This window comes from Siniperca chuatsi, linkage group LG14 (genome assembly GCF_020085105.1).
Source record: "Siniperca chuatsi isolate FFG_IHB_CAS linkage group LG14, ASM2008510v1, whole genome shotgun sequence".
Lineage (NCBI taxonomy): Eukaryota > Metazoa > Chordata > Actinopteri > Centrarchiformes > Sinipercidae > Siniperca > Siniperca chuatsi.
Genome location: NC_058055.1, coordinates 6,349,609 through 6,363,778, shown reverse-complemented (window position 1 = coordinate 6,363,778; position 14,170 = coordinate 6,349,609). Strand labels below are relative to the sequence as shown.

General features: G+C 41.8%; 1 protein-coding gene across 3 annotated transcripts in view; it reads right to left on the bottom strand.

Annotated features, from left to right (window-relative positions):
- atp2a3 (ATPase sarcoplasmic/endoplasmic reticulum Ca2+ transporting 3) overlaps window positions 1-14,170 on the bottom strand; it is a 45,074-nt gene that overhangs the window by 17,599 nt on the left and 13,305 nt on the right. For all 3 annotated transcript variants that reach the window (XM_044222248.1, XM_044222247.1, XM_044222249.1), the window contains 5 exons: window positions 10,795-10,899; window positions 10,119-10,257; window positions 5,467-5,547; window positions 5,104-5,189; window positions 4,290-4,754 (listed from right to left, as the gene is read on the bottom strand). In XM_044222248.1, the coding sequence (XP_044078183.1) occupies window positions 4,290-4,754; window positions 5,104-5,189; window positions 5,467-5,547; window positions 10,119-10,257; window positions 10,795-10,899 (876 nt within the window). The remainder of the gene's footprint in view (window positions 1-4,289; window positions 4,755-5,103; window positions 5,190-5,466; window positions 5,548-10,118; window positions 10,258-10,794; window positions 10,900-14,170) is intronic.

The window sequence follows — 14,170 nt, the reverse complement described above, 5'->3', positions numbered from 1 at the left end:
AAATATTGCAGGGAGTAGAGGAGCAGTCAGGAGCAGCCGCAGTGAGCTGTTAGATGAAGAGCTGCAGGCGACGAGCTGCACACCTCCAACTTCTCAGCCAGGTAACCAACTCCTTTCACTGGGCCCTGCTGTTGGCAGACTCATGCCGTGTGCAGCATAAAATCAGATCATGCTGCTCACAGAATGATGGAAAAAGGCCAATTATTACTTCTTCTGACTTCTTTATTAAAACGACAATAGTTTGTTTTGCTGCCCCTAGAATTCTGTGACCTTCAGTATTAAACCACATTTTCTGTTAGCACCAGTGGCTAAGTGTTGCCAAATCAAACAGGACTGAAATCTTAAGGACTGCCACTTTAAGATTTTCATGAAATCGAACCACATTTTTGATACTATTTATGGCCGTCATTTTTTTCCGGGAATAACCATTAAATGGATTTACAAATGACCCCTTCATAAAGTAGTAGTTTTCATTGTTAGTGGCAGAGTTCACCATTCTGACACAAGATTCAAACTGCCTGCCTACGCACAAGGGATTCACAGAAAACGATGCATGCATGTAATCCAGCGATATTGTTTATCTCTTAGATCAGCCTCACTGTTTTCTGTTCACTCTCCTAACACAGCATCAGAGCTGTATTAAGTTACTAAACTTCTAAGGGCCTTAAGGCAATTCCTGCATTAATGCCTACAGTAATCTCGTGACCCTGTGTCAAAACCAAGTTTTAATACCTTTAATTTCAATTGATGTTATGCTTACATGGTACATGTTCTTAAATTTGCGCTTAATCAACTTCTAACCAAACCAACTTTGGGAACGCAGCAGCCCACAGCTCACTTTCTACCTCGTTAGTTCGGCCCTGCTAGTTCACATTAAAAAACAGTCAACTGTGGAAACACTGAGTGGCTTATATTGTGAAGCAGTCACAGAAAACACAATGCATTCGTCACCAAGGATATCACTGACCGCAATCGTCAAAAATGCATCTACAAAAAAAGACAGCTGTCATTTTCAGCAGAGTTTGACAGCAGATCGGTTTGAAATATTGCAGGGAGTAGAGGAGCAGTCAGGAGCAGCCGCAGGGAGCTGTTAGATGAAGAGCTGCAGGCGACGAGCTGCACACCTCCAACTTCTCAGCTAGGTAACCAACTTTACTGCGCAATGCTGTTTTGTGGAAAACTACTCACACTCATGGCATAATGGAAAAAGGCCAATTATTGCCTGACTTTTTTTATTAAAACAATATGAGTTTGCTTGGCTGCACTGTAATGAAATACACCAGTTGCTCTTCTGTTGTATTTCTGACAAAGTGGTTGCTCAAGGAGTGTTTGCTGTAGTATTAAACCACACTTGCAGTATGGGTGTAGCCAAATAAGCCAGGACTAAATATGAGTAACCTTAAGTTCAAAAAGCCACATTGGATACAGTAGAAAGCCCGGGAAAAGTACTGAAGTTTAAAAGATATCCTGAAATTGGCCTCAAATGTCTCACTGAAACATCGTCCAAACAGCACTCAATCATTCCCTATATTTTGTTTGATTTTTCATTTCATTTTGGTACTGTCCCTTTAAAGAACTTTTAAATAGCTTCACCCTTCTGCTCAATTCTTAATTTCACAAAGGTCATCAGGCTCGGTACACTCTGTTCCGCTATTCTATATCAAATCAACAGTGACTAAAGGACCAAATAACACACAAAAGCACATACAGCACACACAGAGCAAGGCCAAAGGAATAAAATAAGATTGTTCTTTCATCTGTGGTCAGTTTTCCCTCACTATGTGATCCGCTGTGGTCTCCAAGGAAACAAGGCACAGTGTGAGCCATGTGACTCAGTGGTAGCGGCACAAGTTTGTGTTCTTCTACTCACTTCCTCTGAGCTTGCGTGGGGATGAATGGTTAGTAACCCCTTTTAATGTGTGCATGTGTTCGTCGTGTCTCTTCGTGTGTGTGTGCGAAGGGAAAAGGGAAGTGCGGTGTCAGGATACAGAGGGAATCCCTGGAAATCCTGTGGATATGGGGATACCCCCGAGGCAAGGGAGACACATGGAGCTATCAGGGTCATTGGCTGGAGACCAGTCCAAGAATAAGCACAGATGGATAAGCCTGGGGAAACATTCATGTGGGCATTAGACCTTGATGTACAAAAACCAGAAAAACAGAGCAGACACAGCAGTACAACCATACAACGAACACGAGAAGTGACGACTTAAGCGACCACGAAAATGACTATCTCCAGGAAACAGAAAAAAACTGCAAAGCGGAAGTTAGGTTTTATTTGTGAGAGTATGAGTGTGTATGTGCCCTCTTATCTCCCACCAGAGAGCTGAGAGCAGCAGGCCAGGGAATATAGGTGGAAGCAGAAAGTCAATATTTACCAGCAGCAGCCTGCCTGCTCTTTTTCTCTCTGGGAGGGTTTCAGGGTTGTGGTGAGATCACTCCTCCATGTCTCTCCTGCTAGAGGGAACTCCCTGCTGCTACGCATTAATCACACAGACACTCCACGTCATCTCGGGGAGCAAGGGGAGGGAGGGGCCTTTATACAGCAAGAACAAGAGTGCCATACAGGAAATGCACAGTCCTCCGATGCTAACTCCATTTTGAAAAAGCAAGGAAATACAATGCATATGCAGAGACAAAGAGGATTATATAGAAGTCAAAATATTCTTTCTCCTGGCTTTTCTTGACTGGAATAAGTGATGTCCAAACACAGCCAAAGCACTACATGCAGTCTTATGGGACAATCAGCTTCTGCATTAACTACAGTCATTAAATATCACAACTAGATGACTTTGTTCAATGTGGCCACAAATGACGGAATAATGGTAAATGTTAAAACATGGTTTTCACTGTTCAGCAAAAGTTACATATTTCCAAAATTGGCTACAGAATATTTTACTGTTGGTATGGGGGGGGGCAGGACTTTCAAGTATTATACTATAAATTAGTCTTTGAAGCAAATATATAAATTATTTTTGGAGTGAAGTTTCTGTGGCTTTTCATTCATTCTTAAGACATTATTATATTACTGCTGTTTTCGACCTTGTTAATTGATAGCTAATTGATGTTGTTGTTCTCTCTCTATTAGGGGCTGTTCGGGTCAACTGCATTTTGGATTGGGTCTAATTATCCTCAGGTCTATTCGAACAGGGTCTCTCTGTTTTGAAAACTTGTTTATGCACACTGGGTTCCACGGGTTCATTTCTGATGGGGTCCAAGATTTTTGACCCGTGAAGACCTCTACAGTAGACTTCAAAATGTCTTTTAAGCAACCTATTTATGAAAACAGTAATAAGTCCCCTTTCAGTAATCAATAAACTAATGCATGACATCCAGACTTTCTATTGGAAATCACTGAATGAGCTGCCAACACTGCCGGTGACAGTAGTCCGGTGGACATGGCTTTAGTGCTGCCCTACACATACTGGCCAGTACCTCTGAGGTCATCAGCTGAGGTGAGATGGAGGATGTAAGGACAAGAGGTGTTAACTAAGATTAGGTGTGTAGAGCTAGAGACTTTAACAGGAGCCAAAACAAACAGCAGCGCTGGCATTTACTCTGTGCTTGGAGCAAAGACGACTAGCGAGCAACACACACACACACACACACACACACACACACACACACACAAACACTAACAAAGAAAAGGGTGAGGCTATGTGCTACAGGAATACTCATGAATAGTTGTGGTTAAATCTTTCAGTGTTTGTCTAATGTAATTATATATAGACCATTTATACACTGAAACCTAAAGGACAGTTCATGATATGGATCACTGTAAAAATGTTTATTCAGGCGATGTGACATTTTGGAAACCTTCATTGCGAATGTGTGAGCTGATCTGGTGATATGCTGTAGCGCTCTGGGTGCTGCTGGGTCATGCCAGCCTGTACTACTCCACCAGCAGCTATCTCAAACCTGCCAAATGGAAGTAAACATTACAACACCACTAGGATTTTCCATCCCTCTTGCACGAAAAGAAAAAAAGAAAAACCACAAGGGGAAAAAAAGAGAAATCTCAAAGATGGATTAACTGCAGAGATTGGGATCAATAATGAACAGCAAACTCTTGTAGAATTCACCTCCATAACACTTTTTCAAAAGGACATTCCCAGGAGCTTTATATGAAGTGTCAATCAAATGACAGGATGCAGAAATTAAATACTTAGGATTCAGTTTCTGCTCTGAACCAATTCAGCTGTGTTAAAGGAATGCAGTAATACGTTGGTCTATAGGCTAAACTGTATAACTGCACAAAAGCATTTTTTAGTTTCCTGATTGCCACTTACTCTGCACACGGACATCTGGTTGGTGGTGAGGGTGCCCGTCTTGTCGGAGCAGATAACAGAGGTACAGCCCAGGGTCTCTACTGAGGGCAGGCTGCGAACGATGGCGTTCTTCTTGGCCATGCGACGCGTGCCGAGGGCCAGGCAGGTGGTGATGACAGCAGGCAGGCCCTCGGGGATGGCCGCCACAGCCAGGGCCACGGCAATCTTAAAGTAATAGATAGCTCCTCTGACCCAAGAGCCGCCGTGGACGGGGTCTCCGAAGTGGCCAATGTTGATGACCCACACAGCCACGCAGATCAGGGAGATGACCTTGGAGAGCTGCTGGCCGAACTCGTCCAGCTTCTGCTGCAGCGGCGTCTTCTCTTGTTCTGTAGATGCCATTTGATTACGGATCTTACCGATCTCTGTGGCAACACCAGTAGCGACGACAACACCTATGGCGCGGCCTGCAGCAATGTTTGTGCCCTGAGGAAAAAAAGAAAAAAAAGAAAAGAGAAATGAGTGCGGGGAAGTGAAGCAGAAAAAATCTGTCAAATTGAATATTGGAGAAGCCTCATATTCATCTCTCTGACCAAATCGGTTATAGCATCATTATTTATTATAAAGACATTTTGCCGAACATAAGAGAAGAGAGCTTCCATCTAATAGAGCAATGAATCATAAACAGTGATAACCTCTCTGAGAACTGCAGTGACTACGTTCAACCATGTGACCAAAAGTCAGGGTTGTATAGCTTTGTCTATAAAGACATTCATTTCTGATATAAAGGCAGAAGATAAACATGACTCAGCAAGCTGCAGGGGGATGTGCTTACAGAAAACAGCATGTTCTTTTTGTCTTGGTTGACAGCTCTGGGGTCAGGAACAGGGTCAGTGTGTTTGATGATGGACACAGACTCCCCTAAAGAAAAGATTGTACAAAATAATTGTACAAGATTAGATATGAGGTGATTAGTAGACCAACAATGGGATGCTTCGACAGTAACAGAGCCGAACAAAGTTAAACTCCAAGCCTAAAGGGGTAGAAAGTACTGTCACAGAGCCTAAAATTGTAGAATGCCTATAACCTTAGGTCTTCTAAGTCCATGCAATAAAGGTGCAAGGGAGCATACTCTATCTGAATTCTGTGAAAGCCTTGAAGCAGGATGGTTTGGTGTCTGATGAGAGATGAGGAATACCTGTGAGGATGGACTGGTCCACTCGCAGGGTGGTGGACTTTATAGAGGTCACTCTGATGTCAGCAGGCACCTTGTCACCAACTAACAAAAAACAACACACAAAAATAGAACTCAACAGGCTGGGTTTACCAAACATGAATGTTAAAAAATATTAAAAAGAAGGTAAGTCTGTTGAAGTTCAACAAGACTAAGCTATGCTAGCAGCAGGCTGTACTTACGTCAGTACTGTATGCTAAGATGCTCACAATGACAATGTTAACACGCTGTTGTTTAGCAGGCATAATGTTTACTATGTTCACTATCTTGGTTCAGCCTGTTAGCATGAAGAATTTATACTCTAGAGATCTTGAATATCTGTGACAAATCTTGTGGCAATCCATCCAATAGTTCTCAAGATATGTCACTCTGAACCATAAATGTCAACCTGCTCGCACTACAGGAAAGATCAGGGGACTACCAAATTAATGAGACTTCATCCTCCGGGGACCAAGACTTTCTGTACAAAATTCCATGGCAATCCATCCAGTAGGTGTTGAGATATTTCAGTCTGGACCAAAGTGGTGGACTGAATAAGATATTGACAGATCAACATTGTAATCCCTACAGCCATGCTGCTAGCATGGTTAAAAATGACCAGAACACCATCCTACAGGAGCTAACAGGAGTATAAAGAAAACAGGAAAGTTAAGAGGACAAGATGTTCTACTAAGAAGTTTGGCTTGTGTTGGACCCTTCAGGAAAGTCCCTTTGTGCCTGTAAGTGTAGCTGCAGATGAACTCAGTTACACCCTATCGAATGTCCGTGTTCACAATAAATCCTTGAACAAAGAGACATCATCGAATTCAGCCCAAGCTCAGGCTGCAGCCGCAGGTAAACAACGGCTCGATATAACCTTGATGGAGTCACGTTGCTGTTTTAAAATGATCAATTTTTCCCCCTCCCTTTTGTTCTCTCTTCACTCTCTACAGCTCTCTCTGTTCCTCTGGTACACCATTTCCTTACATATGTCCGACATAAGCTACAGATGAAGCCTGCATTAAATCATCAAAATGCATTTCATCTTCTCCACTGTCTGCTTATTAAGCCTGCATATTAAACTCGTATTTCATAGCCAGAGCATTATAAGTATCTAATGCCCCAAAACAAAATGGTTATTGCTTCCTCTTTGTCAGAGCCCGACAAAGAACATTTAATGAAAATATTTTCATAATAGCAGGACAGAGCTAGCTTGTGAAAAATGGATCGTTTGATGTAGTCAATGACAATGATCTCAGAGCAGAGGAGTGGGAAATTGCTCCAAACACTGCAGACAGTAATATTCTTCAGTTGTTTCTTTCCAGCATGACAGACAAGGAAAAAGGCCTGATCATTACTTTGTGTAATAAGCGTCTCATTAATGCCAACTCACAGTCCTCAGCCATCAGTGCTTCTCAACGTTAATTGCAACAAAAACAAGGACTCTACCATGGCTTTTCAACATGAATAAGGTTGGACATCGTGTTGAATTTCTGCTTTTCCTCGCACAAGTATTGAAAGACACTCAGGCAGGACGTCGTCTATGGCAAACTTCACAGTGAAAACTTTTCAAAGTGGTTTCACGCTGATAAGTTTCTGAGTGTTCATTTCTTGTTCTTTCTCCATTTCTCTCAGAGCTCCATCATCTCCTCTTGACATTTGCTCAATGTTCTGAGACTCGAGGGGAATTTTTCTGTCTCTTTTCTGACGGGACAGAGATGGTGAGAGAGATGAGGAGGCCGTACTATATGCAGCTGAAAAGCCTGTACTTCCATGTCCGTATTTCTCTACATTTCTCCGTCTGTCACCAATGGGTTGTGAGAGAACAAGAGTGGGAGAGGTGGAAGGGGAGAGAATTGTGTGATGTGTTTGTGTGGGAGATGGCTGGGGGCTACAGGTCCACTGTAGCAGGACTGGCCCGAGGGCAGAAAAGAGAGGCTTTCAAACGCCTACCCACAGACTCCTGCTCCCCTAACAACCTCCACTTTCTGCCACGGCCTCCCACAGATGCTCTCCATCTGCTAGAGGAGAAATTTAAATTCTAATACAGCCCCGTTGAGTTCAGATAAGCAGTCTTTTAAATAGCAGAAAGATCTTAAATTTGTCTGACTATTATTTGTAGTGCTTTGAGTATCAAAAAGCAAGAAAAAATTCAAAAAAATTAGCATAGACCTCAGGATTCATGAATAAACTGGAACATAGCACATGCACATTTGATCAAAAGAAATTCGGGAGGTCAGCTGGTTTGGCCAGCCGGAGTTCTCCTTCCATTTGGTAAAACTGGACTCCAAACTAAATTTGAATGTCTTGCATAATATACTGGCAAAGAGGTCTTCATTCACGTGCAGGATAACCGTGACTCGTTACTGGGAATGGCTTAGTGCAGGTTTCCATCTCTTCAGGTCCTGTGTAAACCCTCAGAGTTCCTGACAACCTGACCACTGCACTCCATTTAAAAAACCCAGGAAAGTTCCAGTGGAGGCGCAAATCACAACTGTGTCGTAACCGTGGCTGGCATCGCCGGCAATGTACCTACAAGAAGGCAGGCGGGCAGCAGCAGTGGAAACCTGAGTAAATATATTTATGTTCTTTTCTCTCCTCAAAAAGGCACTTGTGGTCAACAGTGTCCTTTTCCGATACCTCCATACAGTTTATTTTACCCCCTAGCACCAGGTTCCCATGGAACATCCACAGGCTAATATGAAGTACAGGAAAGCCTGGGAAATCAATGGAGGGAAAAGGAGGTTGGAGGTTTTCCTTGTCACCATATCCCTGCATGTTTCAGTCAGAAGGTTTGCCTGAAGATCCCTGACACACATTTTCTAAGTGAGAAGAGAGTGTGGTGCAGCACCTACCTCAGCTGTTTACCCTTGTTTAAAACTGCTTAGCAACAAGATTATGTCAGACCAAATGAAACGCTTAATATATGTGTGTATATTTTAGAAAAATGCAGCAGGGTGCATAACACCATTATTATACCTCGTCTTAAAGTAAACTTTGACAGTAAATGCATTCTGTACTTAACTTCGACTAGCGCCTCGTCTTCAACAGAGAGTTTCACACTTACGTCTAGATCCAGCCATCTCTACTGGCTGCAAAAGAAAATATCCTCACCTTCTATGCCATATACAGTACTTACGGACAACAATGAAGGACATTTAAAAAAGAATGCACAATACCTAAATAATTTAAGGTCCATTTTCTAAGCTCTTCTAAATTTATTTTATTTGTATATTACCACTTTATTTGTCAGCGACAATGCTAATCTATCAATAGAAAGGTTAGCCTTGAAATCTAAAAGGCACACTAAAAAACGAATAAAACAACATTAAACATAAAAAAAGTAGTCAGTGTTGTTGCAATACCCCGCTCCCACCCCACCCCACCCCCACAATGGGACAGGTGTTGTTAAAACCTCAACCTCTTATGAACTTTGTCACATCGTCACAGAGATGAGCTGAACGGAGCGTTGTCATGGTGACAGTGTTGGTGTTGACAGTGACGGTGATGGTAGTGGTGGTAGGTGGGGGTTGAGAAGAGTCATTTCGGTGCTTGCTGCCTGTGTGGGCTTGTCTGCGTCTGGCTGTGTGCGCACGTATGTGTGATGGAGGACACCGGCTATAACAAGCCCAAATTCCAAGGAAGTGCTATTTGTCACATAAACACACACACACCTCCACACACAAGAGGTGTATTTCCTCTTTTCTCACGCAAGTAATGTAAATTAAACTCTCTGTAAAAGAAAGGGGAAACAGTTTAGTGAATTTGAGGGGAGCCGGTGACAGAAATCCTCAGTGATAGTTACTTAGCAGGATGATTTCATTTTCATTTTTGAAACCTTGTGCTGAAATCGCATATCACCAAGGCATCACTGTAACCAACACAGCATGTATAATCCCTCTCCTTGCTTCTCCGTGCTGGGATTATGAATGAACGCCGTGATCGCTCACACACCCCCCGAGCTCTCCCTCCTTTCCCTCACATCACTCCAAACCGTGTGGGGATTACGCTCTCAAAACCAGTCATGTTGATGGTGAAGTGACCTCCTTGGTGCTGCATGTGTGCGTGCTCGCACATTAACTCTGGCATACACAGATGTTCTGGAACCGGAGTGACAACAAGACTATTTTTAGACGAGGCTGCCCACACATGGGTGAGTTTACAGCAGGGGAATTGTGTGTATGTGCATGTAATGTGGGGGAGTGTGAGTGAGGAGCTGACAAACATCCAGCAGCGTCCAGGTGGTGAGACTGAGAGCATGGAAAGCAAAGGGAAACGGGGGAAAGCTGTGGAAAATTAAACTGGGCCTTAAATACAAGGGGTGACCACAGCCACTTACACAGAACCTCACACACACACACACACACACACACAAACAGACACAACTGGGTAGCAGCCCTGGCACCTGCACATCCAGAGAAAAGACTCTTATGTAATCTAGTTAGAGATATTCCAATAGTGTTTCCAGACTCATGAATGGGTGGCAAAGGCTGTGTGAGTGTGTGTTGCATGTCGGTGGCAGCAGTAGTGTACAGGCAGCTAGATGACAGCAGTGAGAGTCCTCTGGAGGTAGACAAAGCATAAATTAGTCTCAGAGAGTGACAGTAAGAGTTTCGCTGGGTGCAGCCGCAGCTTACCGGCCACCTCCACTATGTCTCCTGGGACGATGTCTCTGGCTTTGATCCTCTGGACAGCCTTGCGGTTCATGCGGTACACCTTTCCCATCTCTGGTTCATACTCTTTCAGAGCCTCAATGGCATTCTCAGCATTCCGCTCCTATATAGAGATGTGGAAAAGAGAAAGTCACCCCAAGGACAATTTTTTTTAATTTCTTGGTAAATTGATGTTTTACAATAAATTTAGTTCAGTCACTTGCATTAACAGGTTATTCTGTGTTACGGCATCATGACAAAATATGCAAGGAAGAAATTTTGGCAACACTTTGAAGAGTTGAAGTGAACATTCCTCTTCGACACAAATGAGCCGAGAGGACATTTCGCATGAGCTCTGTGGACGCACAGACTCAACTGCTCCAGTCACGACAGCCTCATACCATTGCAAAGTAGTATTTGGACATACAGATGTTAGCACATGGTGAATGGTTGAATAGAGCACACGGATTAAAAAAAGACACTAAAGGTGAATAGATCCTTCAAAAGCTGGGGGACAGGATAAGATTTTTTGACTTTACCGTCTTCTTATCCACTGTTAGCCTTTGAAACCATGTGAACAACTTGTGGAAAGAAACAACATTACTTGTGTGTACTGTATGTACACTTTACACAGAGACACAGTATTCAGAGTGGATCTCACCTGCCAGACCCCGATAACAGCGTTGGCGATGAGGATAAGAAGAATTACAACAGGCTCAACAAAGGCGGTGGTTGTCTCCTCTCCCTCCTCAAACAGAGCCAACACCTGGATGAACATACAGTACACATTACCTTAGCATACATTTTATACTGCAACTCATTAAGTCCCATGGAAGCTCAGTTATATACGTTTGCAGGGACAGCTTACTCTGAAAGGGAGAAAATGCTTGAATGTTGTTGCAGGAAAATATGGAGAAAGAAAACCAAACTCAAATGGTATTTGGACCAAGGAGCTGCAGCTCCGTTCCAATGAGTGTGTGTTACCTTTGGCAGTAGGACCACCGTTTTCGAAATTTGCTCATTTGAATTGATTTTAAACTGGACATTATTAAACACTATTGATTATATAAAAGTGGGTATTGTACAACATTTTTTTCATACAGTTCAGTATGGTTAAGTTTGCATTCATCCTACACTTGGAGTGGCAGAAGCTGAATATTTCAACCATTTATCCATTACTTTGAACCTTTTCGCCATGAATAATACTTGACAGACAGACAGACAGCACCATTTATTATACAGGAGCGATCCACTCATGGCCTTCTCTATTTACGATCCTAGCACTCGAAACAGAAAGGCTGGGAACTGGCCAGAGGCTCCAGATCCCTCCTTCTGCAGTAAATACAGTTAGAGGCTGAAAACTGCAAGAGCAAGATACTACAGCGCAGAGTGAACACACAAGAAAAGCTAACATTTCTCATATCCAGCAGGAAAAGCTTGTGTTTGTTTTTCCCCCTCAAACAGTAACTGTGCATTTAAAACTTATACAATTAAATGATGCAGTTCTAATTAGTCTAATATGCATTTCTCTATCCACTCAGTAGACTGTGTCCATTTTAGTTTGAAAGTTTTCATTTTGCAAGTTAATTCATACTCATAAAAATGGCAAACTAAATTTAAACAAATGAAGGGCATGATTTTAAAAAATCATTCAGAATAAATTCTCAAAAAAAAAAATTCTCATACTGTATACACACACACACACACAAAAATGATATGTTTATATGTTGAGTAGCCAAGAGCAGCAAGATGATGCCTACACTGACAAGGGCAATAACAATAAATTAATCCTGCAGGAAATTAGATCATTGGGGAAAGAGAATCACTGGATGAACTGGACAAATTTTAAACACTGTCATTCTTATGAAGCCCAGTTTTGAAGGAGCGTATTTTATAGAACGGTTTACATCCAGTACACCAAAGCTCTTGGATGGTAGGAAAATCTCACACAAATTAACATTTACATGTGGGATCTACTTCTTTCTGCGGTGCTGTGTCTTTTCGGATGACTTTTCAGTGGTTTGAATGACAAGACAGTCAACAGCTAAAATAGTGAGGCTGAAATTTGTCCAAAGAAAACTCATATGCTCATTTACCTGCACGTTAAAAAGAATTTGGAATGAATGAAGAATTTGGAATTTCACAAATATTAAATTAATTTCTTGTCAAATATCCTTACTTTAAATTAATTATGTAAAGGATCTTCGACCTTACCATGTAATTAACGTCTTAAATGCTTAAACTAATCTGAAGAGATTAGAGATCTAGAATCATCCCAATTGTTTTTTGCAGTTCAGCTCCTGGACATGAAGCTGGTTACATATTCCTCTTTTATTCTGCAATGCACTTAAGTTTAGTACAACCTACTCTGTTCAGATGTTGATGCATATTCTGCTGTTTGTAGACTCAAAGCAATTCCTCCTCTTTTTTTATTTGAGAGGTGTCAATCTAGTGGTGATATTAACAACTCACTATCATCATAGTCAAGTACTCACTCTCCTTTTAACTTTATTTTGGTCTCCACCAACTCCTGAAAGAAATATCCTGCTCTTCAGCTGCTGAATGCTCCACTATAGTGTTAGTGTCTAGCTAGTATACTAACTACACACTAGCTTTGTCTGCGTGCTCTTTGGTGCTGGGCAGGTAGTGTACAGTGGGTTTTTTTAGAACTTTTTTTGCTGAAAACAGCAAACAACACTCTGATGAAAGCAGTGAGACTAAATCAAAACAGAAAAGCTGCAGGCCAGAAAATCAAAACAATTCGCTAAAAGTCACTCAAAAACTTCACAGAGCTGAAGGGAACTGCAGAGTAAGATAATAATTCTCTGTAGGTTCATCACTATGAGCGACATCTTTCAGATAAAAGTCACGTGATCCAAAAGATTGATTATAGACGCTTTTAAGTCATGGCTCCAAAAAGGCTGCATGATGTCAAATCAAACTATCATACAATACATAATAAGCTACAGTAAAAATAGAAAATTATTTTAAAAACACTTTTACTTGCCTGAAATTAAAAAGGGACTGGTTCCAACAACATCTCCAGATGGCAAATATTCTATGCAATCACTTTTACATTACTATACTTTTGCTACTTCTCCACAGTCAGATATAGTATGATGACAGCTGAATACTAAGGGATTCTGTGATGGCAGTTACTCTATGTTAGCGGTTATAATAAGCAACAAAGTACATTTTTCTTTAGGAGATCATAACAGAAAAAGCTCCCCACTGCAACACAGAACACTTATTTTATCAATGGCAGGTATAGAAACTAAAATTACTGCACAACAAAAGCAGCAGAGATAAAGTGGATCTGCTTTCCCATGATCTGATGGGGCTCATCAAATGATAAAAGAGTATATTCTCCGCAGAGTATTGAGCACCAGAGTGTACGTCATGGCAGCCTGAGCCTGGTCGAAAGCTCATCATTCCACATCATTTGGGACGGTAAATCTCTCTTCTGACTGAGCTGAGATTGGAGGGCAACAATAGCAGTCCTCTCAGTAAGGACGGTTAAAAAGACACTTCACATAATCAGCAGACATTCAGAGAGGGGTTTGAATACCTTACTCCTACTTTCACACTGAATAGGAGTTCAAATGGAGAGAGGAGTAGGATTTCTTTTGGGTTTTAGAACTCATTGAGGGAATCTGGGGGAAATTTAACTGCTTGCGTTTGGCAATCTGAGACGAAATTAAGCTCGGATTCAACACTGGGTTTTGAAATCAAAGCTTCATCACCAAAATAAACCTCTCCTTACATAAACATTGCACTCTTCACACCCCACACGCATTACTGAAACGCTGAGACACATGCCGACAGATGGCCCATTATAACTGAACGTCTCCAGAGTTCTGGAACATCACACAGTGCTAAGCAAAATGGAAAAACACATTTTATTCATATCAAATTGATCAGAAAAAAAAACACTCTTTAAAGGTCACCTATTGAAAACTGTACTGTAAACAAAGGAGGCTTGAACCCAATTCAACTGTCACTTGACTTTTTAAGTCCCTTCCTGTGCTCTCTTAAAC